The sequence below is a fragment of the Rhamphochromis sp. 'chilingali' genome, assembly GCF_963969265.1.
Source record: "Rhamphochromis sp. 'chilingali' genome assembly, chromosome: 1".
NCBI classification, from domain to species: Eukaryota; Metazoa; Chordata; class Actinopteri; order Cichliformes; family Cichlidae; genus Rhamphochromis; species Rhamphochromis sp. 'chilingali'.
This window is the reverse complement of record NC_137929.1, coordinates 26070746-26097924: the sequence shown is the minus strand read 5'-3', so window position 1 is coordinate 26097924 and position 27179 is coordinate 26070746. Positions and strand designations below refer to the sequence as shown.

Sequence of the window (27179 nt, the reverse complement as noted above, 5' to 3'; positions counted from 1 at the left end):
CATGCATTAATGGATAATTGAACGGCCCTACCTAAACAAAAGTGGTCGGTGAGTGTGTGTCCAAAGATTTTGCTTGTTCACTTGAAAAACAAGGCCTGAAAAATGTACACAAAACAATCTATATACCTACTAAAAATAAAATAGAAGATGATTTAATTTATTTATTCATTAAACTACACATGTATATTATTCTAGGTCTAACACAACATAGGGTCACTCTTAAAACAGAGATGGTATATTCTGTATAAAAGGAAAACGTCTGTGAAAATAAGAGAAACAAGCATGGGACTACAAGAGTAGCGGCCTAACATAGAAAAATGTGTGTCTGATTTGTTAATGATGTACAAGTGCACAACTAATGCAGTGTTAGTAGGCAAACACTGTGTGATCAGTCACGTTTGTCCAATTAACTTTTGAAATCAAAATAAAACACATCATTACAATTTCAAGATAGCACCCAGAAGCTGTTTTGAAATGTGCTCCATGGTTTTAGGGTGTATTTTTCTAATAAGAGCTCTGCTGCATAAATATGCCCGGCAGGAAGCACTATCCATCTTAACTAACCAGGAAAAAAGCCAGTGTGTGTGTGTGTGAGACACAGATACACTGCTCGACAGCGTCAACGTGTGACATTCACACAAAGCAGCAGGCAAACATCCAAACAATGAATGACAGAAACATGTTTGGAGCATCGTGTTTGTGTTTTTCTGCTGCGTGATTGAATATTATTACCAAATATGTGCTCAGACTTTTTTATCCTGGTGTCAGCTCCATCACGTCTGATAAACAGCATGTGCCAAGTTTAATCACAAATGATGATTTAAAGAAAAAAGTTTAAGAAGTGTGCTGACTGGCAGGATCGACACGCTGTGAAGAGATGTGCATTGTTTGTAAAAACCTGAAAGCGCTGTGATTGCGCTTGTGTGTTTGTGTGTGAGTTTGATGATCTGACACCAGCTAGATGAGCAACATAGATGATTGTGTGGAAATGAAGCTAGCTGCTGACACACAAACACAAGCACCTGGAGCAACAATCAAGCTGAAACACTGACTCTGCGTCTGTATTTATATGCACACACACACACACATATGCACACATGCACACGCGGTGGATTTGGAGTTCAAAGGATGTTTTATTTTGGGAACAGCTTCGGGTTAGTCACCCTACATTGGTGACAGACGGAGAAACAGGTTGCAAATATCAAACACTTTACAAGCACCGCAACATGCTCAAACACCCACGCAAACACACAAACACATAAACACACACAGACTCACATTCTCGCTCTCCTTGTATTTCCTTCTTTTCTCTCTCTCTAATTCCGAGAAACATCTCGCCAAAGGGAGGATGTGTTGTTTTAAACTTGCTAGCTTGCTTCTCCTTCACCAGCAGCTAATGTATGATCACAGCTCTTCTGACAGCTTCGTCAAAAACACTAAGAAATTTTGTTCAGGCTCATTAAAACATAACGCACAATGGCAGGATGCTGGGATTAGAGCAGATGAAGTGGTGCATTCTGGGTAGTGTTTGAGTGGATATCTGTGATATAATTTTGAAGCAAAATGATAAATACTGTATCACTCAGGGGATTGTCGTGTGAGTCTAAATGATCTAAACTCCTCAAACACTTACTGTCCAGTTGTATCAGAAATGCTTTAGATTCCCCCAGATGTGTCTCGGGTTGTACTTTTAACTCCATTCACAGAGTTTAACCAGTGAACATAAGCATAGCCAACTACAGCATGTGAAAGTGAGCACTGTTAACATGTGGGGTTAAACGTTACAACACTTTTACATTCTCGCTGTGTACCTGGCCTGTACCACTACACTTGCTGTCTCTGGAACATCTCCCCCATTCCGTCTTTCACATAATGGTATGATCCCAGTCTGTCTTTGCATGTGATTGTTACCATCAAAATAAAGTCCCACCCCTTCCTGCATGGATTCCCAGCAGAGCTGAAGATTTGGCTCCGCATACAGTCGACCCATTAGTAATTGAGATGTGAAATTATCCGGCCCATAAACGGTAAGTTTGACCTCTAAATCTCGAAGCATGAACGACAGTTACAGCTGTGTAACTCTGACAGCTTTGTGAGGACGGTAGTCGTGAACACGTGTTGTCCAAGTGCGTAGCTTTTCCGTAGGACCAACACAAAGCTATGCACAGCTTTGCGGATCATTGTTGCTATACCTGTTTACTGTCACCAGGGGGCAGTGTTAAAAACACTCCTGTGAGCTACTCTTGCAACCATCTGTTGTTGTTCTTTGAACGAGCTGCAGAAAAGAGCCAAGTTGGAACATTCAAAGAGGTGAAGTGAAACAAAGTGTTCAAATTCTGCTGACGTTCCCGGTCATGTTCAGGCTCATTTTTCTACCTGCGTCGAGCGTAATCTCCATATATCTCCAGCGCATATCTCCAAAATACACGCTGCCTGATTTTTGGAGGTCTCAACACAAGCATGTCTGCATAGGTTGCATAACTTTAATCGTTCACCCTGCACAATGGCATGTTAATGCGAATGGATACAAGTGCAGCACCATCCACCCACACATAATGTAAATACAGTCGATGATCCTGGATGACCTCACAGTTTAGTCACTGGTAATATTCTGCTCTTCACTGAATTCACTAACACAGTTCAGAAAACACCAGCCAGCATTGCCCGCTTTACATTCACTAAACACCACAGATGGTCCTTGTTATTACGGCTTTTCCTCTCATTATGCAAAATGAAACCCCCCCCTTACATAAACCATATCGAATAAATGAGCCATGCAGGAAGCTAAGATGTAGCTTTACCTCAGTGTTTCAGTACGGTGTTATATTTGGTTCTAAAACTACTTGTACAAAGACATATTCCATTCTTATGAGCTAATATTAGCCCACGCACGGTAGCATAATATAAATAGTTCATATAAAATCTGCCAACAGTGGCAATCTTTTGATCACAGTCAGAGCCCCTTTGGCTGTAATCGAGAAGCTTGGCTGATAAATCCACCAGTTTTTTTATTCTAAGCCATTCGAGGGAGCAAAAAGCTGAACAGGTGCTGGAGTAAGTATGGAGTTCACACACACAAAACCAACATCCATCCATCCTCTTCCACCTATCCTTATCAGGGTAAAGCAGGGAGGGGGATCTTGGGAGCCTATCCCAGCTACCATACAAAACCAGACAAAAAACAAAACAAAACAATGACACCCCCCCCCCCCCCCCCAAAAAAAACAAACAACCCCATAACACATATGCTGCAGAGCATTTTTCAGAACTCAGTCGAAGTTAAATACCTCATCATTCATATGCTCACATACTTTAAAAAAGTCCCAGAAATGGTAAGGATGCTTTGGTATGTAAAGTGAGTGCACACTATATGCACACATGCACACACACAGTGCAAGGCAGTAATTGAACAGGCGTTGGCACAGTTCGGTGGCGACACCTGTTTCAAATTTATAATGAGCAGCCAGGGGAGTGGACCACACGCAAACACAGCCACAGACGCACGCACACACATTTTTCTGCAGCTTGGCTGTGAATCTGCACTGAGCTGCAGGTCATAGGGAGGCTAAGAATAAACAGACCCTACTGAGCGTATCCCTCTCTTTCCTGCTTCTGTATATAGTACTCACACGCCCTCTGATTAACAAAGGCCTACCAAAGGCAGAGGTGGCAGATAAAGACCTGCAGACAGAAAACTGAGCAAAGCTCGTGAAGTCCGATGGGGAGAAACAAAAGGGTAATTAAAAAAAACATTCATTCATTAATTAGCTGAACAGAGAGAGAATTAATTCATTGCTGCTGCTGCAGCATATAATGGGAGTCCAGACAGTAAAGAAATGTAGATGCACAGTGCTATGGTGGGTAACATATACTTTTACATATACTGGATCCTCCCATTTGTGTTTACATATCACTCTGGATTTAATCATTATTTATTATTAATCTCTGCCTCTCTTCAACAGTGTGTCTTGTGAGACTGAGTGAACTGCACAGCACCGTATTCAGATCCGACTTGACTCACCCACAGACTTGCTTATGCTGTTAAGTCGACGCCTTGATGCAACTGAGACATCTAAATATTGATACGTGCATCTGTATCTCATAACACTGATGTATTCCATCACAGAAAGTGATGCCGTATGGGTACAAGAACTGGCTAACACGGTCGCTTTTGTGTTACGCGTGTATGTGGCCACATTCGTCATTTTTCTCCTGTCACGTACTTTGCAGTGTAACGGCTTTAGGTGTTTGCTGCATTAAAGTTTTAGTTTCACTTCGCTTCTGCGGGAGCCCTCATACGTGACAGGCTCCTTCAAGCGGCACACACCCGGTTTTTAAAGCTGGATTTCTGTTTGAATGATGACATCATCTGGGTTTATTTTCAGAAATCTGAAAGCTGCTTCTTCGTCTTCCTTTTAAGAGGATGTGCAGGTTGAGTAGTTCTCCTCACGACTGACATTAATGTGTAAAAATGGTTTTGCTTAATAAAGGGAGGCTCCATCTTGGGCTTCTGAGAGCGGACACCTTCAGCACGACCTCTTGGAGTATCTGTGATGTAGGGAGGCAAAAGAAAAAAGGACTTTTCCTTTGTGGGCTCAGCGTAGCATTACATTATCTTCTATAATGAAATCGAGTGGAAGCGCCTCTTCCTTCTCTTCACTTCGCTTTTCCTCTCCTCCTGTCAGTTAAGCTCCAGCAACTTTTAGATTTCCCACAAGATTTTTTTCAGCTGCACCTGACTCGCCCTTCGTCATGTTTCCCCCGTCTCAGTCCGTTCTCCTCCTATCACCGCTTTACCGTTTTCCTGAGCTTTAAGCAAAGCTCATTCTGGCAGACAGCGTGCATGACAGATTAATGTGGGGTTGCTTAAATGCAGGATATAGACGAAAGAGGGTAAACAAAACAATTACACATATTGGAGGAGAACTCAAGGAAGTGGAGGGAGGCGTGTGGACACTGAGTTATGTCTGGGTTGTGATCCAGCTGAATTGCTTTGGCAGCAAGTCCCTGTTCTTACGGTGTTGGCTGGAGAAGATGGGGAGAAGGATGTAATTAAGAAGAGAAGGTGGAGGGAAATAAAGGTGCCAGGTAGAGCGAGAGGAAGAGAGAAGTGAAGGAAAAGTCTGACAATGTAAACAAGCAAAAGGTGAAAGGAAGATGCAAATGAAGAGAAGTCAAAGGTGCGCAGAAGCGAGGGATAAGTGAGAAAGGAGAGTGATGGGAGGTGAGGTATGAGGAAAAGGTGGAGAAGCAGGAGGAGGGCATGAGAAAACTCATCTAAAAATATGCCAGGAAAATATGTGAGAGATTAGTATGGAGAAAACATGATGAACTACAGAAATGTGATGAGGCAAAGGCAGAAAGCAGAGGGAGAAGGAGAAACGAGTGCAGCAGATTAAAGCAGGTTCACATTAGTGTGCAGGAGGATTTTTGACAAGTAGTTCAAAAGCACAATGATGAAAAGAGAAAGCACGCAGAGAGGGGCAGCAGCGAGAGAAGATGAACAATAAGTGAGCACGGACTGAATCAGTGAAGTAAGAGAGAGAGGGAGTGAGACGAGAACAAAAGGGGTAAAACTGTAAAGAGAAAGAGCCAGTTACTGATAACGAGGGCAGATCGAGCCGCCTTAAACCCAAAGTCGAGAACTGATTGGGTTTCTCGTGAATCAGAAGTGGATGGATAGACTTATTTAAGTATAAAAAACAATATCACATGGAGAAAGAGCAAAGGAAAAATTAGTTATAAGCGCTGACCGGCGAAAAGAGCGAGGAGATGAAAGGTTAGGGCCGGGGAGTAAATGCAGAGGTGAAGAATAGAAGGAGCGAGGCGGGAGACGCCAGGATGGATAGATCAATTTACCACAGGGGCTTTCTCACCAGCATATCCCTCGCTCAGCTGGCTCACGCTCCTTTACATGGAAACATTGGATTATCGATCCACCCCCTCCTTTCCCCAGCAGTCACCCTGCTCGTCTGAAGCAACAGCTTCAAGGCCTCTCAGCGTCTTTACTTTTGCTTTTGTATTTGATGCAAACTATACACTGCCTCCATTCCTGCTCAGCTCACAGTCTCAGTCACAGAAGGCATCTCAGCTTCTTTTGCAAGTGCTTTGGTTGCTAGCAGACACTTGCTAACTAACCACAGAGCTGTAGCAAAAGCTAAGGAAATCCCCAAAAGTTGATTCGGTTCATCTGGATGTAGCGTTTTTGTTTTTTGCCAACATTTTCACCTTGCAAACAACCTCCTGCAACCACTCACCAACTGATCTGGGACAACACTTTTCCATAGCGAGTGGTGGTTACCAGTGCATGACTGACTGGTCTCTATGCTTGTGTGACTTTGGCTTTAGCATTCTAAACTAACTAACATACACTGTTGGTTGATGTAGATCAGCAGAATCAGAATCAATAGCTTTTTGTTTTTGCAGCAGTCGTTTATATGCACGTTCTGTAGCAGTTCCTTTAAGAATATTAAATACATTAACTATGACTCCATGACTCCCATATATACACTGAGTTATTCTCCGATGCTTCATAAAAACATGCCCTTCACTACTAATCTATATCCAGCAGAGGAAGACGCTCATTGCTGCTTATGCTTGACCCACAAAGTTGCAATCTCTCAGGGTTGAAACACACTCTACTAAGTGATCTTTTTAATCCTCTTTAGCAAACACACCACCAATAGTTTCACTTTCAGCTAATCTGATCTGCTGCAGTCTCAGACCCACTGATACCAGCTTTCTATTTAACCTCCTGTGCTCACATAACAGCAGCTCTCAGAAGACTGCCTCGGCTTTACAGTTTGCATTGTTTGATTACATTTAACTCTTGTCGTTTGCTTTAGCTTCTCTCGCACTCCCTTTCATCTCTCCCTGACCTTGCAGCAGTGACTGCACCATCAGCACATCGCTCCGTCCCACACGCACAAGAACACGCTATGACCTGTGCTTTAAAGACGCTCTGCTTAGAGGTTTGCTGGTGTCAGACGTTTGTGCTCATTTGTAAATTCTAATCTTTTGCAATCGCAAACCACTAAATAGAACACCGGCCCTTCACCTTATCCAACATTTAGTTTTAATCTTAACTCCAAAGCCATAATTGTTCTTCTCAAGCAGAACTTTGAAGGCAAATATTCCCCAAAGGGTCAAAAACCTAAATCTAGGTTTAAACTTAAACCTCACACACACACACACACACACACACACACACACACACACACACACACACACACACACACACACACAAAGCTTTTGAAAACACACCAATGTCATAACACCACCTGGCTCAGTCCTTATTCACTGTAACCTTGTCAATCTAATAAAATATTCTTAAATTATGCACAGATGTCCTCACGCTTACATCTAAAAGTCTAATTGGTCCTCATACATATAGATATGTGAAACCACACACACTCTTACACACACACGTACGCAGAGGGCTTGCTTTATGGGCCCCGAGTGGCGTTGGAGAAACTGCATTCCCAACCATTTTATGTATTGGTCAATTTAACACCGCTAACTTCAGCATATTAAAAATGCATGCGCCCAAGGACGCAAGAGCAATTTTATGAATGTGTATGTGTGCACCCATGTGTTTGCAAGCATTTAATGCAGAGAAGCCTGCCTGGAAATGTGACATTATTACACTGTTATCTACCTAATAGAGCCATTTATACAGCAGAATACTTGATTAACCTACACAGCAATTTCTGAATAGAAATCAATCACAGGAAGGAAAACAGAGGAAATGTGAGGGCGTCAATGTTGATCCAAAAATGTCCCAGTCTCCATATGATGTCACACCAACCGCAAAATGTAAAAAATACACCAGGACGGTGTTCAAAGGTGGATGAAATGTCATGCAGACAACAGCGAGGTACTCACATGGTCTCATCATTCTGAAACTCCAGCTTGCCTGCAGCCATTTCGTAGTCCTCCCCTCCCTTAGCGGTTCCATCCAAGGTTCGATAGGGAATGGCGACCAGGCCTCGAGCCCCCGACGTCCTGAGCACCTTCACCTCCATCACGCCAACACTTTCACTCACCCTCTGAGTGGCACTTTCAAATGTAAAGATGCCTAAGAATTAATGAAAGAAAGAATTTATTTCACAGGGGAGAAACACTAAAAAGCTTGACAAACACCTACACACTCACGCACTAGCTTGCTCTCAGAGGTGTACGGTATATACTGTACAGTAAGAGGATAACAGATCACTTCCCACTCTCTCTAGATGAAACACAATGGGTAAACACCCACTCTCCACTCATCCACCTGCATTTTTAACTCCCTGGATGTTTTCAAATTGCAGAAAAATGTCGCAACACTGGAAGGACGAGCTCTTTGTCACCTTCTAATGATGCTGTTTTATGGACACCCAGAGGCGACGACCTATGGCACACCAACAGATTCATGTGGACTCCTGATAGCAGTAAAGCACAGGTTTACAGTGTGCAAAAAGCTTTTCTACTTTGCAGTGTTAGCACCAGGTAGGCGCTTCGCAAAACAAATATGTCTATTTGAATATTGTAGAATCAAATACCAAGAAATAGTGAGAATTGAAATTTCAGTTTACAAAATTTTTAGATATACAGGGTGGGCCATTTCTATGGATACACCGTAATAACATGGGAATGGTTGGTGATATTAAAGTCCTGTTTGTGGCACATTAGTATATGTGAGGGGGCAAACTCCTCAAGATGGGTGGTGACCATGGTGGCCATTTAGAAGTCGGCCATCTTGGATACAACTTTTGTTTTTTCAATAGGAAGAGGACCATGTGACACATCAAACTTATTGGTAATGTCACAAGAAAAACAATGGTGTGCTTGGTTTCAATGTAACTTTATTCTTTCATGAGTTATTTACAAGTTTCTCTTTGTTCACAGCCATTGACATGTCGAAGAGGTTAACACGTGAGGAGCGGATCGAAATTGTGTTGATATCTGGTGAACGCAGTAACCGGGTCATTGCAGCAGATTTCAATGCAAGACACCCTACGAGACCACCCATCTCCCACGCTACAGTTAGCAAACTGCTTGCTAAGTTTCGTGAAACTGGTTCAGTGTTGGATTTGCCAAAATGTGGACGCAAGAAAACTGTCACTAATGAAGAAACATCAGTGGCTGTCCTAGCTTCATTCAGCAAGAGCCCACAACGTAGCACTCGCCGCATGTCACTGGAGAGCGGCATTAGTCGAACATCCCTTCGGCAGATATTAGCTACTCACAAATGGCACCCTTACAAACTCCAGCTACTGCAGCATCTCAACGAGGATGACCCAGATCGGCGCACAGAATTTGCAGAATGGGCAAAACAAAAATTGAAACAGGACCCTCAGTTCACGCAGAAGATTTTGTTCAGTGATGAGGCAAACTTTTATGTGAATGGTGAAGTTAACAAACAAAACCACCGCTATTGGTCTGACACTAACCCACATTGGATGGATCCCTCCAAGACTGTTGGACCAACAAAAGTGATGGTTTGGTGTGGTATATTGGGTACAACGATAGTGGGTCCATTCTCATCAATGGAAACCTCAAGGCCACTGGTCCGAGCATTCCTAGATGAACAGTTTCCTGGAAAGTGGATTGGTCGTCGTGGGCCAGTTGAATGGCCCCCAAGGTCTCCCGATCTGACCCCCTTAGACTTTTATCTTTGGGGTCATCTGAAGGCAATTGTCTATGGTGTGAAGATACGAGATGTGCAGCACCTGAAACTACGGATACTGGATGCCTGTGCTGGCATTTCTCCTGCAGTGTTGCTATCAGTGTGTGAAGAGTGGGAGAAGAGGGTTGCATTGACAATCCAACACAATGGGCAGCACATTGAACACATTTTATAAGTCAGGGCTCTAGACTAACTTTTTGCCATGGGCGTACCGGCACAAAAGTTAGGCGCACACAAATTTTCTAATAATTTATATAATATAATGTGTTTTTCTGGATACACTGTGCTTTTTCAGCATTCAAAGATTGATGACACCGTGTCAGAGCACTGGCTATGAATTTCAGAAGGATCAGGCCTTAACTTAACAGAAAAGTTAGCAATAGTTCTTTTCCTATTACAGCTACATCCACTTCTGTCGTGCCTAGACTGCTCACTAGGGCTGGGTATCATCACTGATTTCTATAATCCATTCGATTCCGGTTTTCAAAGTCCTGATTCAATTCAATTTAGCCTCAGACAGTCAGAAATATTATAATTCTGATCATTTATCAGTACTGACTTCATCAGAATTGTGAACATCACAGCAGATGCCTTTGAGTGAAAGTAACTGAGAATAAAACAGAAAGACATGAAGGAGATTTTCCTGGTCTGGCTTTTTATAGCAGATACCCTTAAAAATATTCTACAATGTTCTGCATATAAAGTTTAAATTTCTTCAGTATTGAACAACAGAAAAAAATAGGCTTTCTTGTCCGAGGTCATTTAAGTGAAAAAAAGAAAAAGAAAAGAAAAAGACAGCAGCCGACAGCGCTGTAAACAACGGTAGACTGGTGGGTAATAAGCGAATGAATAATACAGAAAACAGAGATTGGAGACGGGAAACTGTTCTTGAAGTACAGAGAGAGAGAGAGAGAGCTAGCTGTGCATGAAGTGTGATTTTAATAGTCGTGGAAGCAAAACAGCAAAATTCATGACGACATCGATCAAATGTGAAGCGCAGTTTGCTGCTTCTTTTGCTGCTGGCTCGGGGGATTTTGGCTGGAGAGAGACAAAACCTGCAGCTCAGAATCAGCGCAAAAAGACGTAAACACAGCGCGGACCGCACGCATCAGAATCGCTAAGCTCCGACAGCGTGTCCGTCTACGGGCCGAGAAAGACAAAGCTGATTCTGATGCGTCAGTCCGTTCTGTGTTTACGTCTTTGTGTGGAATCCGTGTACCTGCTCTCGTTTGCTGTTTGGTTGTTGTTGAAATGGTTTTGTGAGCTTTAATCTGAGAATCTGGCGTTTCTGGCAAAACACAATTATATTTAAAAGTCGATTCAGGATTTAATGAATTGATATCGCTTTATTCAAGCTACTCACCTTCCACTTCCACCTGCACTTTCAACTGGACCACGGCCAATCAGAGAGGTCCCGCCCCTGACTATCTCTGATTGGTTTAGTCCACGATAGGGGCAAAATGTGTGTCTGTTGTTGACCACAGGGAAGGTTGCAGATTTTTTTTTTTTTGCCACCCGAACAGTTGGTCGCACAGGTGCAACCAAATATTTTTTTTTAGTCGCACCACTGAAAAATTTGGTCGCATTTGCGACCAAATTGGTCGCACTCTAGAACCCTGTAAGTGGTCAGAAACTTGTAAATAACTCATGACAGAATAAAGTTACGTTGAAACCAAGCACACCATTGTTTTTCTTGAGACATTACCAATAAGTTTGATGTGCCACATGGCCCTCTTCCTATTGAAAAAACAAAAGTTGTATCCAAGATGGCCGACTTCTAAATGGCCACCATGGTCACCACCCATCTTGAGGAGTTTGCCCCCTCACATATACTAATGTGCCACAAACAGGACTTTAATATCACCAACCATTCCCATTTTATTACGGTGTATCCATATAAATGGCCCACCCTGTATATCAGGCAGCAGTTTCAGGGGTTAATCTCCTCTACAGTTGGGTCCTCTAACACAGCGGTCCCCAACTTTTTTTTGCCACGTTTAATGTCAGACAATATTTTCCGACCTTCAAAGTGTCGTGGATAAATACAACAAAATAAAATGATACAACCAAGACAAAAACTGTGGTAAAAACCATAAATTTCACACCTGAGCCTCAACTCTCACAGCCTGGTACCAAATGACTCACTGGTAACGGTCCGTGGCCCTGGCTGGGGACCGCTGCTCTATTGGATACATGATTGTGTGCTAGGCTCCACTGCTGATAACTTGATTCAGTGAATGGGACTTTGCACCTTGTTGGTGCTAATTGCACTCACAGCCTGTCCCAAAGTCAACTTGTCAGGTTTTATCAAGTGAAGTTTCGGTATCCCACTTGTATGGTTCAAAGTATTAGCATAGTCTGGCCAACTAACCTAACTAACCTGAGCTAGTATTCAGGGTCTCCTCCAAACATGGTCACTTGTTGTTTACTAATAACAGGATGCTAAAATTGAGGCTTTAAAAAAGAATTTCACAAACCAGTGTGTGACGTGGCCTAAAAATATGGAAGGCCACAAGTGCCACAATGAATTGAATAAATAGATCGTTACATAATTAATTAAATGTGTCATTAATTAATTAAAATTGGAAATAAATAATTTTGTAAATGTTTTAAATTGAATTCCTTGATATTTTATTGTTTATATATGTAATCATTCAATTATTTTCTATTTTAATTAATTAATGACACAATGAATTATTTATTTAATTCATTTTGACACTTGTGGCCCTCCACAATATTATTCAGCGGCAGGTTTTCCCCATAGGAATCTTAGACTGAATACTTTAAGGTGTTAAAAGTCTGAATATCACGACACCACGTGACACCTGTGAACACAGTTAAGGTGAAGCTTCCTTTTACCTGCGTGATCATCGTCATAGATGGTCACTGTGGCAGTGTGGTTGTCACCCAGCACGGCTTTCGGGGTAGCGCTGGCATCCAGAGGTGCAGTGCCAATCTCCGGATAGCCAACGACACGAGGGTTACTGAGGTGAACGTAGAAATACTCATCTTCCTCGAAGATGTCATCGTCAATGACGCCCACTGTGATCTCTGAGAAAAGAATTGTTGTTTTAGCATCTTGCTCTCAGGTGCAAAGTAATTATAATAATTTGCTAAAATGTTTAATTTAATTACATTTTTCCCCCGTGAAACCACTAGCAAAAAAAAAAAAAAAAGGAAAAAAGAAATCTGCCTCAGGAGCTGCAGATGACCTCTGCTATTTGAGCATCAGTTTCAATGACATGTTTATTGAAAATATGTCAGAAATTATTGTAGTCAGTGTTGTTTTTTACCTTTGAGGGTTTCTCCCGGCTTGAACAGCAGCGTTCCCTCTGCAAACTCATAATCTGAACCTGCGTTGGCCGTACCGTCCTCTGTGCGATAATCCACCTGCAGGAGATGGGAACACAGAGGAGTGATGGGGAGAGAGCAAAAAGAGTCGTCAAGATGAAACACAAGTGAGCAGATATGAAAAGGGCAGATAAACACAAAGGGAGAGGGGGAGTGCCAAACAGAGGGAGAGAGAGCGATAGAGAGGAGGACAGCAAAGAAGAGGCATTTGGGGAGATGAGGACAGAGGGTAAGAGAGAAGAAGAAAAACAGCTTCATTAAACCAAGCCCTCTGGTCAGAAACAGGCCGATATTAAAGACTTTGAAGATAACATAAGAAAACCTTCCGCGTATCCTGTCCTTTCTCTCTGTCCTTTCAACTGCTTTGTGTTAATTAACCCCCTCCTTCTTATTTAGACAACATTAGAACCCAAATATCTAAAATGCATTTAGTTCAAATGGCTTCAAAGCCATTTTTTTCTGTTTGAAGGCAAAGCTGTGTCAGTCACTCGGTGCTGCTAGTGCTACTGAAGTCAATCCCTAGCCTCTGCTCTATTTTTAGTGCCTCATGAAATGTGTATAAGTGATATATTTTTAAATGCATCCAATGGTTGGATGATATTTTCGGGATTAAATTGAAGCTGGGTAATACTCAAGAGATTTTAAGATATGTGGATAGCTGATTTTTCCCATTTTAGACTGATGTGTGAGAAGTTATATCGTCACAGCCCGTGTTTATATAAGAGCTGAGTTTCCTCTAATGTAAGATGCTCTATACTCTTTGAGCGCAAAATTGATGACATCTCGGACAAGCTCACAGCTCTCCAACGGGAGCTTGAGAGACCAGTGAAGGACTGTTAGATCAACTGTAAAATATACATGTAGTTGTTCGCACTAAAGGAAAACCACCATAATTTAATGCGGCTACCATAGGTAGCCTCTCACACCCTTACCCAACCCAGTTGCTTGTCATGTGGTTTAGGGTGTTGTGATGTGGATATGTATGTGCTCTCTGTGCAGAGGAGCTTGCTGACCTCCCACAAGGAGCCCAGAATGAGTAGAGGTGTCTTTTTTCCCCTCTTGCCCATTGTATTGTACATTTGACAGTTTTTTCACTGCAGGTGTAAACTTTGCATGTGACAAATTGATTGAAGATAGATTGGGGTAGCTTATCAGTCAATCATGCTGCTTGGATGAGAATGACTGTTTTGGAGCTGTATGGGTTCAAATTAATGACTTAACACTACAGACGTGCCCTCAATAAGACCCCTAGTATCTGTATATAAGGGACGCATTTTAACTTATATTATATTTATCTTAATTTAACAGCTGAAATGACTGTTCAAACATTCACAGTGTTGCTAATAGTAATAAGTCCACTGTGATTCATCACCTGACTCGCAGAAAACACAGTTTGTCTTTTGTGAAATGCTAAACTTTGATGTTTTGCCAACTTAATCGAACCAAACTGTGACTCAAGACTTCAAACAATGATAATTATTTCAAGTTCACCCTCAACACCCTCAGCTAATAAAAGCTTGCTATCACACTAGCACCATGTACATATTGTAGCTACAAGCAGAGCTGCTAAGAGATGCTAATATCGCACTGTGCATGCTGGATGTGAAAACAGCCACAGTTTGCTAACACAGTTTTTCCACCATATCTGCTTAAAAGTTGATATTTTGATTAGAACTTGCTTCAAATGTTCAATCATAAACTGTATATAAACTTAGCACATAAAGTAAGTAAACATGATTTGGCTGATTATTTATTTGTTGTAACAATGTTTTCCCCGATGCTACATTTGTAAGGAAAATGCATTTGTAGGTTGAGCAGCAGAGTTGAGTATGCGGGTTGTGCCAAATATTCTCTGCCAACATCAACCAGCTTATTCTGCTACTCACTCTTGATTGTTGTCGTTTATCGGATTGTCGTTTATCGGACCTTGTACATCCTCCTCATGCTGGGTCCTGCAAACCCTGGACGAGTGCCTTCAGTTCATATCTGCAGATGCCCACTTGGTAGCCTGTCTCTGCCATCACCTCTTTCATGGAACTTGACCTTCAATTTAGACCTTCAATTTCCTGGTTGCCTGTAAATGGTACTAGGGATTACTCCAAATAATGTTGCAGCTTAGTTTTGCAGAACACCAGCTGGAGGTTACCTGGATAGGGCACGGGGTCTATCCACATCAGCCAAACATGGCATGCTTGGATCAGACACCAAGTGACCGCTTTAACAAGGTCCATGCTCACATGTGCTGCTAGTCAGGCACCTGATTATCAGCACCGGGGTACCAGGGTCAAAACAAGAGTCAAAAGCAGAATAAACTGTTTGGCATTAGCATAGAAGATTTGGCAACTTTTTCAAAGATGGGAACGGCCTGCCTTGTGCTAACATTGCTAAATCTTTTAAAGGAAAAAGCACTGTGTAGATGTTTTTGCACCTTTTCCTGTGCTTTAAAGCCTTTAGATAGCAATGTATGAGTGCAAAGTAAGTCGCTTTTAACTTTCATTGACCCAGCCATCGATACGAGGGAGCTCTCTGAGAATACCTAAATGACACGAATAATATTTCTTTTGTCTCTCGACTGCTCTGACAACATGTTTGCAAAGCATCCTTCAGCAGACGGCTGACTAAGGCCGTGCCACCAGCAGAAAACTATGATCTCTCATCACAGTTTAATTTGTAAACAAGAAGAAGAATAAAGGAGAGCCAGCCTTGCGAAGCCAACGTAGTAATGCTGAGCAGATCAGATATCATCCCACTGACAGAGACTCAGCGGGAGACTCTCTCATTCAGGGAGAGCTCTCATTCATAGCCAGCATTAAGCCACCATTAAGTCTGAGATCAATGAGCCTTTGCAAAAGGATGTGCGCTTTCTTTGAGTTACAACCTGAGCCAGAAACTAGAAATCTGGAGATGAAGGTGTTTTCTCTGGTGCCTCTCAGCTACTCTCCTCTGCCACCCACTTCTCTGCCTTTATCCAACCAGGAAAGAAAAACAAAGGTGCTCAAAGCCTCTGGAGGTGAGCACATGACACAAGATCTGCTTAAGATAGAAAAAGGTGTCAGGGAAGTCAGCCCACAGAATATTGTTGTTTTCTCTGCTGTCTCTGCTGTCTGCTTTTATTTGCATGAGACTCTGCAAGACTTGTTTCCCTTAAAGACAGGCTCACACACACACACACACAGTTTTATTCATGATCTACTGTCCATCCCTCCCGTGCACTCACCTTGACAGTAACTCCGGGGTCACCTCCATGTCTGCCAACAGTCAGTTTCAGGGACCCACAGTTTTCAAAGCACTGATACAAAGAGGGTTCAAACTCAATCCTGATGGTGTGAGGGTCATCCTCCTGGGCCTGGGTCTCATGGCTGCTTACCACCTGAGAAAAAACACGCTCAAGGTTCCAGTAGCTTCAAATATAATATAATGGAGAAAGGCAAATAGAGTGCGTGCCTCACCTTGCGGGCCTGGTCAGCAGCGTGCTTCTTGAGGATGTTACCTGCTCCGATCATCATCCTGGTTGCCTGGATGCGGTAAAATGCTCGGCTCTTTTGCTGCTGCATTAGGACCTAATTAACAAACGCAATGAATCAATAAACCATTTCATGTTAATTTAATTTGCTGTGGCCCAAACAGCCGTGCTTTTATGAAAGCAATCACTTTTAAAGAGAGAGCTACAATCTGAGAATTTTCTCCTGGGAGATCCTACACCGCCATAACTGAACTTCAACTCAGTGTCAAAGGTCAACAGCAGATTCCCTGACCTTTCCAGAAAGATTGTCTGAAGACAGACAAACTAAATCAGTGCAATAATACTGACAAAGAGTCATTTAACGTAATAACTTCAGGCTTTGGTTGCTGGCTCTCTTCACTGCCAACTTTCATTCTAATGAGGTTTATCAATCTATAAGGAGCGATTGTAATAAAAACGTATGGCTCAATAGTGATGTATTATCCCAACGATCCACTAAATTGAAAATGAACAAAGTGGCCACTGTAGCTGAAAGATCATTAGACTAAATGTGGCCTCAGAGCCGAAAACGCTGCAATTTATTCAAATTTAATGGAAGTGAGCTGACAGAATGTTTATATCTGCATCTCTTTAGATAGAAGGAATAAGTAAGTGTTTAGTTAAGAAACTGATTTGGGTTTTTGCTGCACAAGATCACCCAGCTCCATATCCCATGCCCGCAATTTAATTTTACATTCAGTGATTCATTATGACCGCAAGAACTGAAATTTAGCAAGTCAAGTTTAATCTACAGGGCAGCTGTCATTCTTATTTACAGCACGGACTGGAGGGAGTAGCTGCAGGGATAGGGAGGCCTGAAAGCAAACAAACCTCTGGGAGCTGACCAGTGCACATTTGGCCCGCCAAGCTCCTTCCCTCCCCTCCTTCAAAACCGAAACCAAAGACATAGAAATGAGTTGGAGAGGAGGCAAGGGAAGGAATTGGTGGGAAAGCAGAGAAAGGGAGAGCAGCAGAGACTTGGACAGCTTTTACAGCTGAAATGTGTGTGCTGCATAAAAAAGAGGAATCTCTAATGAGCCAGTTTAATGATTACTCCCCATAAAAGTTAAACATTTTAATAAAGTGTGAGCAACTGCTATAACAGAGAGGAGTATGGGTGTGCTAAAATGTGGTTACAAAATGCCAAATTTAACTATGAGTTAAATTTTTGAACAATTTTTGCTTAAGGTATCACAACCAACACATCACAAATCTAAATTCTCCCCAAAAAATATTAACTTGAGGCCCGCTTAAGTTCTTCAGCAAAGCATTTAGCTACATCTCTTTAAAGATTAACTCAATCGCTGAGAAAAAAAAGGCAGCAATGTTACCACAAGTCAATATTTTTAAGGCTTCCAGGGTCCAGAACGGGCACTCACGTTAATATATTTAGCTTTCATGTAACTTACCGGGCAAAAAATCACCTGGATGGCAGAGGGGTGAAGGTTTTACTGGTGTCAGTCAAGCCAACAGACAGCTTCCACTCAGTACACTGGTTTAATCAACACTTTATAAAACAGTTTTACTGTGTGTTAAGCTGAGAGAGACTGAGATAATGTGCTGATGCTCAGCCAACTCAATTAACCAGTCGCTAATGTTTTTAGTTTATGTGAACATGCTATTGGTTTGATTGTATGAGACTGCCGTAAGCGTTATAGATTTTCCTCTTTGTAACTTTGTACTGTTTCCTCGGGGAACTGCACCTTCCTCTACTTTCAAAGTCACACTGAATGTGTCATAGCACCATTTCTGAGTCATTATCACCCTCAGAAGAGTAACATATGGAATGTGACTCAAGTTTGCTCGTGTGCTACTGGTTTAGATAGATGGAAATTGAGTGAAATAATAATATGTCAAAAGTCTGAGAATCAAAGAAGTGAAGTGAGAGAATCGTTGAAATTTTGCTATTGCTATTTGCTATTAGCTTTTGGTTGCTAGCTTTTATCTTTATGTTTACTAGCACCTCCAAAACTTCCCCATACCAGCACATACATATCTCATCGTGTGCTACTGGTTTAGATAGAAAATCTGGAAATTGATTGAAATAATGATATGTCAAAAGCCTAAGAATTAAAGAATGGAAGTGAGAGAACTATTGAAATTTTGCTATTGCTATTAGCTTTTGGTTGCTAGCTTTTATCTTTATGTTTACTAGCACCTCCAAAACTTCCCCATACCAGCACATACATATCTCATCGTGTGCTACTGGTTTAGATAGAAAATCTGGAAATTGATTGAAATAATGATATGTCAAAAGTCTAAGAATTAAAGAATGGAAGTGAGAGAACTATTGAAATTTTGCTATTGCCATTAGCTTTTGGTTGTTAGCTTTTATCTTTATGTTTACTAGCACCTCCAAAACTTCCCCATACCAGCACATACATATCTCATCGTGTGCTACTGGTTTAGATAGAAAATCTGGAAATTGATTGAAATAATGATATGTCAAAAGCCTAAGAATTAAAGAATGGAAGTGAGAGAACTATTGAAATTTTGCTATTGCTATTAGCTTTTGGTTGCTAGCTTTTATCTTTATGTTTACTAGCACCTCCAAAACTTCCCCATATCAGCACATACGTATCTCATCTTTCATTGTCTAAATGAAATCAGTCTCTTTGTAATCTTCTGTAAAACTACAACATTTCTAGTGGAAATTATTTTCAACAGAAACTAGGGGGGGTTGCTTTACAGCTTATGCTAGCCTGAGTTAAGCTAATCACGCCTCTGTTTGTAACACCGCAAAACTTCTTAACTTGATTTAACAAGTTGTCAAAGTTTATTTAAAAAAGTATTAATAGGGGTCATGATATATTAGCATTGATGACAATCATGGCATCTAAAATGAATCAGTACTTACAGATAATAATAATAATAATAAGATATTAATACTGAGAATATTCCAGCATTAACAACTATTTTTTGACACTCTAATATACAGTCAATGGCCATGTCATTGAATACACTTTGCTAGTCTTAGGTTGGACAACAACAACTTGTTCAAAACATTCCTCAGAGATTTTGGCCCATATAACATAATAATAGCATCACACATTTGCATCCATCCCAAAGATGCTCTATTGGATTGAGATATCTGGAGACTGTGAAGACAATTTGATTGGACATTGTCATGTACAAGAAAGCGTTTTGAGACCATTTGAGCTTTGTGACGTGGTGTGTTATCCTACTGGAAGCAGCCAGCGATCATAATGGAAAGGACATAGTCAGCAACAATCCTCAGGTAGGCTGTGGTGTTAAAACAATACAATTTGATTGGCTGATTGGATATTTGCGTTGAGTAGTTGAACAGGTGTACCAAATGGGATGGCCAGTGAGTGCAGATGATGTTGTACTGGTTATTAGGCTGTATACCATGTATAAGAAGGCAAAAGTGTATAGCTACTACTGTTTTATAAAATCCTGCTTATTATCAAATGCCAATGAACCTGTTCTTTGTATATGGTTTTAGAAAGTTATTTGAATCGTGATAATCGTGTGGTGGAAATCTGATATAGTCATGACTTCCAGAGCTTAGACATCAATGGGATTGGGTGCTGCTAACCTGATAATTAGCCATCTCAATCAGCTGCTCCATGTCTTTATCCGGGTGCCTCTGCTTCAGCTCCTTTAGCGTCCTTGCCATGTCCCTCCTAGCCTCGTCCTCATCGTCCTTTGCTCCTCCATCCTCCATCATGCCTCCATCCATCCCGCTGTGACAGTTCAGCGCTATCTGTCCGTCCAGCTCCAGCATGTCCATCTTGGTGAAGCCCCCTGGACCCAGCACTCCACCCCCTCCTCCTCCATCCATGCCTAGCCCTCCATCAGCCCCACCCTCTGTCTCAATAATGATTCCCCGATTCTTGTCGGCACGGTAACGCTTGCGGACATACTTGTAGAAGAGAAGGCGGCGGTCGGCCACCCAGGCCTGGACCACGCAGAGTGGGAAGTAAAGGAAAGTAAGCACTGCCTCCCACACCTGAATGAGAGAAGAGATGTGATTAAAAGCGTTTCTGTTTTATTCTCCTCCTCTTATTTCATCCCAGTGATTTCTTTCTTTAAACTTCAGCAGTTTTTACATAAAACTGTCCTCACCTCCACCTCTCCAGGGGAAAAGACACTCAGAATCAGGTAGAGCCAGATGTAGGCGAAGATACTCCAAGCCGCCGTGACAAAAAACACCCGAAGGTGTTTGATTTTGCGCGTTTCTCCGTCGGGGACCACATACACACACAGAGCGATGATGACGAACATATTGAAGGCGGCGCTGCCCACAATGGTGCTGGGACCTAGATCACCAGCCTCAAAACCGTGACCGCACACCTGCAGTTGGAGGTGAAAATAAGATTACTGTCTTTCCATTACATTCTCTATCAGTTAATCTGACGTGTAGCCTGCAGGCTCATGTTGCACTGACCTCAATAACAGACAGCAGTATCTCGGGGGCACTGGAACCCAAGGCCATTAGAGTGAGATTAGAAACAGTCTCATTCCAGATTCTCACGGTGGCTGTGGTGGTCTCACCATTCGACTTCTTTATGGTGATCTCCTTCTCCTGGGAGGTTATCACCTGGAGTGGAGAGGGCGTAAAGAAAGAAATAATATTGGATTTATTAGTTTTATACAGGTTACCTATTAGTGGTCTAATATCAGTAACTTATAGTGCAATCTAATAACAATTCAAAGAATATTCATTGACTTACCTCTATAGAAGACATGAACCGGTCCGCTATAATGCTCATGCCCAGGAACATGTAGATGAGTGCTACAAAGTAAACAATGGCTCGTGCCACTTTATCTCCTACAGAGGGGTTCTGAGGGTTCCAGACAGGCAGCACCACTCCTGCAATCAAAAGAAAAGATAAAGGTGGAAAAAGGTCAAATCAGTTTTCAGCAATATCACAGGGAATATTTGGTTGCAACAGAGTTGTGTAATCATTCTCCGCCTCTCTAATCCTATAAAGCCTGCCACTGTGAGCATGTTGTGGACACCACAGAGGCAGCATAACCTCATTAAAGATTATTGTAAGTGGGAAATTTTCTATATGGTCCCATTTGTCCTACTAAAACTTAGTGGAACTGTTAAAGTTAATGAAAGCATGAAAACTTACCCCAAAGTGATCAACGTTCTAGATTTGTGGCATTAAATTGACATATTTCACTTCTAACGCACATTTTTGCTCATCTGGCAGACCTTTCTGATGCCTGATGTGACACTGTCGTGAATATTCTCCTGACTTTATTTCACTTTCATAGACCATTGACACCTAGCAAATATGTCCCTTCAATGTTACTTGCACATCTGGACAGGACATATGGAATGGACGATGCTGTTATAAGAAGTTATACTACTTGGTTTAGAATAATTAAGTGGTGTCATAAGAGAAATACACAATACTGTGCAAAACATTTGCGTCATGCCTCATTTTTTAATATTTTGCTAAGAAAATGGAAAATGTGCAAAAGTATATAAAACAACAGCACAGTTCATGCGATTCTAACAAGCTCGACGGTTATAGTTCTGCTTTAGTTCTCCAGGCTTCTAGAAGGACATCCAATGCTCTTCTTTGGCTGCTGGCTGCTTTTTGTTCTGTTCACTGTCAGGATGATCCGACACTGCTTCAAAAATGTTGAGCTCCATACGCTGAGGCGGTGTTCCCTAGCATGTTAATACTCCATAATCAGCGAAGGAGAAAATGTGTTGAAATGTGTTGAGTGTCAGGCTGATCGTCATGTTTATCGGTTCTCCTGATTGCAAAAACTTGGCTGGTACACAGGCAGCCAAACTAGAGGCGTAACCCATTTTATTGAACCCTCTCAGTTCACTGCACTCACTGAGAGGTTTACATGCAGAAGTCTAATCATGTCAGTGCTTCTTTACTTCTTTACAGTGCTTCTTTCACATTAAACTGCAGTTTTCTCACAGACCCACCTTCCTGACAGGGGTCTCCACCAGAGGAACAGTTTTTCTTTCCGGCACCTGCACTGACCGATCCAGGGCATGACAGCAACAAAAAGAAGGAGAGAAGGAGGCAGAGAAGGAAAGAAGAGGGAGAAAAGTGGAAAGGGCGGAGTGAGTTGAGAGAGGACGGAGGCTTAGACATGGCTGCCGGAGCCATTTCTGCTGATGTGGACCTTCACTGGACTCTACCGAGTTGTGCTCTGGGTCAGCTCAGTGTAGGTCGATACCTAAAACCTGGAGACAGACAGAGGAAGGGTGGATTAAGTACTTCACTGTTCATTAACACCTATTTATGAATTTTCACACGAACTGTTTCAGTTCACTTAATTGTATTCAGTATGAAAACAACTGTTAGGTGTCTTCAATTAAAACGTTCTGAAATCCTGTGCTGTGTTTCATGTGAGGAAAACAGCTCAGGTGAGCTGTCAGCGAAACCTTATATGTGTGACGACTTCTTTTCTTCCTAGAAGTCAATAGAACATAGTTGCAAAGTGCTTTACAATGCATTTGAACAGATACAATGAAATGAAAAAGCAATAAAAGCAATAATGGAAAGTCATTACTTAAAGAGAAGTTTAAGAAAGAGTCTGTAGAAGTGCTGTAAATGATGATGCACTTGTAGCCAGCATCTGTAATCAAGTTAAAACAATAAAGCTGAAGCAGATGGAGCTGCTCGGGAACCCAGATGAAAAAAATCAATCACTACAGAACAGTCAATAGCAGCTTCGAAGCAAAGCAGACAGTAAGAACTTGGAGATTGTTACACAGTTACATGTTCCATTGCTAAAATATGAATACAAAAACTCTATTTTGATAATAAATAATTAACAAAAGCACCCTTGGCAAACTGCAATCACAGACGATGGTTGTGCTTTTATGAGAACACAATCAATTCTAGTCAGAATCAGCTCTGGAGAAATCCACAGGGGACGTTTTCATTGCAGGAAAAGAAATCAGTAACTTTTGTGTCTCTTTCACATCGTGCTTGGCTTGTTTGCTGTCTGTCCAGTACAATGATCAGCATGCTCCGTGTATCCCTACCATCAACAAATTGGCTGGTTCATTTACTCTTTTAAAGACACCAGTTACAGTGGACAGAGTGGATGGCCCCAGAATAACTAACATCCAGGGTCCTTTAATAAAACTGTTCTACAGACTCTTTTCTGCATTAAACAGTCAAATCTTATATGAGCTCTTAGCTACGGCGCAGGTTACTTTTTTCAGGAATTGGTGGAGACCAAAACAGAGCTAAAATCTAAAACACTTAATTTAATAAGTAGATAGCCCCAAAGAAGAAATGTTTGCCTTGCCAGGTTTGCAATGTGACATTGTGTCATTGCTGTTTACTGTCTCTACACTGCTCTGCATTTAATCATTCTTCTCTCTCACCCACAGCCAGTTGTGCCCCGCCCTGACACTGGTTCTGTTGGAGGTTTCTTCCTGTTAAAGGGGAGTTTTTCTGTCCTACTATCACCAAGTGCTTGCTCATATATAGGGGTGGTCTGATTATTGGGTGTTTCTCTGAATTATTATAGGGTCTTTACCTTACAATATAAAGTGCCTTGTTGTGATTTAGGGCTATATAAATAAAACTGAAGTGCATTAAATATCTCTCGCCAAAATGGATCAATCCATCCCTGCGGGTTTAAAGATTGCAATTTCACACCCTGCTATAGAAGACCGAACAAATAAAACTCTGAATTTGAATGTAGAAACATTCAGCACTGATTCCTTTAAATTTGGGCATTCTCCATCGATTTTTTCTGTTTCCACCATTGGCCTTGATTGTAGTCTTTCATGTGTGAATCTTGAATCTTTACACGCAAGTTACTGCAATATTTAAAACAAAGAGCAGCTTTAAATGCCGCTCTTTGCTGCACATTTCTCTGGCAGCAAACATAAGCTAAGCTGGAAACAAGCAGTCGACAGCAGAGATACAACAGCAATCTGTTTTTGTGACGAGGAGTACAAGTGACTGTTCAGCGTGAACGGTTTGTGAGGGAAAATGCACCAAAACAAAGGGAAGCGAAATGGTTTGACCAGGCAGCGTTAGGTCAAACAAGTGCAAACGGTCATGGAGACAGACACGCACACATGCACCAATACACAAAAAACACCCAAATGCACAAACTGTGTCAAGCACCCCCATGGTGCAGAAGTTCCTGGCCTCGTACTGACATCCTCTCAAGCAAACACAAACACGCTCCACTCTCTGGGTTAGTCCACTCTGGACAAATAAAAACTGCTGACCCTGTTTTTACACACACACCTATGCACACACAGCCGTGGTTAGTCATGAGTCGTGACATTAGCGTCAAGTTGCTGACCCTGTCTTAATCTATCTTCCAGGGTCTCGCCGCTCTGACAACAACCTGTCACTTTAAGTCACTTCTCTCCTCCGCCGTCTTCTTCTAACGCTCCCTTTTCTTTTTCAGTATTTATTTTTTGTCCCTTTTAACCAAAAATGACTTCACTCCTGCATTGCAGCATGCTTGGTTTTGTTTTTAGTGGTCACATCTCAGGATTATGTTTAGAAATCATGTACGTCCTCCTGGTACTAAAATGTGTTTTGGCAACTCTGTGCACACGTCTCCAGGGAGGCATAAGATAATCTGAGGGTCTTTATCTTGGTTAGGCACGCAGTCATTGCATTAGACGTGAATATACTTCAAACTTGCACACCTATGCGTTCTTCTGCATTGAAACAAAGTTCATGCATTACCCATAATACACTTTGACCACTGACAGTTTCATTCGGGTGTGTTATGCATGTAAAACCTATCGTAGCCTTGAGCTGATAGCCTCAAGCAGAGATGAGATATTGGGGAAGCTCACTTTTTTGTGCACTCAAACTTTTTTTCAGTTTCTACTTGTAGTCTTCAGCACCGACTCCTTGCGGCTGTTTGTCAGACTTCACACCACTCCCTCTGGAGCAACAAAAAGCTTTTTCTTTTTTAAAATTTGTTCACAGGCTTAGATAAAAGTCTCTGTTCAGATCTGTATACATTCATGTGCAAAATCATTTAACTCCCTTTATCATTTCTGCTTCATAATGTCCTTTTGTGTTGCAATACGCCGTGCGCCCAGAGCCCTGGAGGCTCTCAGTTCTCGGGCACTTCCTGCCTTGCTCGTTAGTAATCCAGCCTTCAGCATGTGACTTTTCACCTGTGGGCATACAGCCACGCGGCAGTGATAAACGGAGACAATCCTCATAGCCTCCCATGTTAAATGGTCCAAGTTTACAACGTTAAAAGCATGCACATTCATTGCATGTTAGGACTTCCAACTCCTCCAGGCAGGAGATAAGCTAGCAGGCTAACAACAGCACAAACAGGAGTAGCTCACATCAGCAGCTGGTCTACCGATTTCTGACAACATATGAAAATATGAAGATAAATTTCTATTCCGTAATAGTGAGTGGTATATTTTTGTTTCTAGATTTTTCACAGTAGTAGTTGGATCATTTTAAATCATAATCATCGCGTTGCTGCTGAAAAGGTCCCTAAAGTTCATTTCTGATCCTTTATTTCCTGTTTTTCTCTTACTTGCTTGATCTCCTTTTCCATCTCCCTCTCAGCTTCGTTGTCAGTCACCCACGCCTCCTGCACCCTCATGTCTCCAAGTCAATGTCCTGTTGTCCTCTGTCTCTCTCTCTCTCTGCCCACATGGACTGTCACCACTTCACGTCTCAAGCACCTCTCAATATCCCCCGCTCAACCGCTCTTTCACACCTCCTTTTAGTTCAACATCCCTGCTCCTTTTATATCATCCTGATCGGTAAACAAATCTAAAGCTGTTACAGCTTAAAATATCTACACAGTTCATGCTGGTGCAAACACTGGTACTGGAGGGAATTATGGGTAAAAAAGTCCCCTTAGTCTTCTATAGATTTCAGCTCTATATGTCTGGTGAGAGCCTCTGAATGGGCTTTCACAAACACAAACGCAGGGGCTAAATGTAGAAATAAACGGCTGTGGCTTTATGTAGCCGTAGCTGAAGCTTACCAGCTCGATTTGTGTCAAGGTTCTTCTAATTTGTATTGAGGTACTTTTGTACTTTAAAAAACGCTATTAGCCTTTTCCAGGGCTGAGTCGAGATGCTTTCTAATTTAAGGAGGCAAGGCAAGGCAAGGCAAGTTTATTTGTATAGCACAATTCAACAACAAGGTGATTCAAAGTGCTTTACAGAGACATTAGAAACAAGAACAAATAAAAAGCATGATTTAAAATTGAATAAAACAAGCAAATAAACTAACTAACTAATTAACAAACAAACAAACAACAGTATATAAAATCAAAACAGATAAAATCAGAACAGTAGATAAAATCAGTAGTTAAATGTAAGTTTTGAAATTTAAGCTTAAAGTGTGGATTTGGTGCTTTATTCAAATGCAGCTGAGAACAGGTGAGTCTTCAACCTGGATTTAAATAAACTGAGTGTTTCAGCTGATCTGAGGCTTTCTGGGAGTTTGTTCCAGATATAAGGAGCATAAAAGCTGAATGCAGCTTCTCCGTGTCTGGTTCTGACTCTGGGAACTGATAAAAGACCGGATCCAGATGACCTGAGGGATCTGGATGGTTCATACTGGGTCAGGAGGTCATTGATGTATTTTGGTCCTAAACCATTCAGAGCTTTATAGGCCAGCATCAGAACTTTAAAGTCTATCCTCTGACGGACAGGCAGCCAGTGTAAGGACCTCAGAG

General features: G+C 41.8%; 1 protein-coding gene across 3 annotated transcripts in view; it reads right to left on the bottom strand.

The window, feature by feature from the left end:
- The window catches only part of slc8a4b (solute carrier family 8 member 4b), a 130100-nt gene that overhangs the window by 43984 nt on the left and 58937 nt on the right, over positions 1-27179 (bottom strand). For all 3 annotated transcript variants that reach the window (XM_080891153.1, XM_080891155.1, XM_080891154.1), the window contains 10 exons: positions 22447-22710; positions 21218-21357; positions 20932-21084; positions 20610-20837; positions 20080-20493; positions 16468-16578; positions 16236-16388; positions 12961-13057; positions 12527-12718; positions 7885-8077 (listed from right to left, as the gene is read on the bottom strand). In XM_080891153.1, coding sequence (XP_080747279.1) covers positions 7885-8077; positions 12527-12718; positions 12961-13057; positions 16236-16388; positions 16468-16578; positions 20080-20493; positions 20610-20837; positions 20932-21084; positions 21218-21357; positions 22447-22633 — 1868 coding nt within the window. In that variant the 5' untranslated portion in view covers positions 22634-22710. The remainder of the gene's footprint in view (positions 1-7884; positions 8078-12526; positions 12719-12960; positions 13058-16235; positions 16389-16467; positions 16579-20079; positions 20494-20609; positions 20838-20931; positions 21085-21217; positions 21358-22446; positions 22711-27179) is intronic.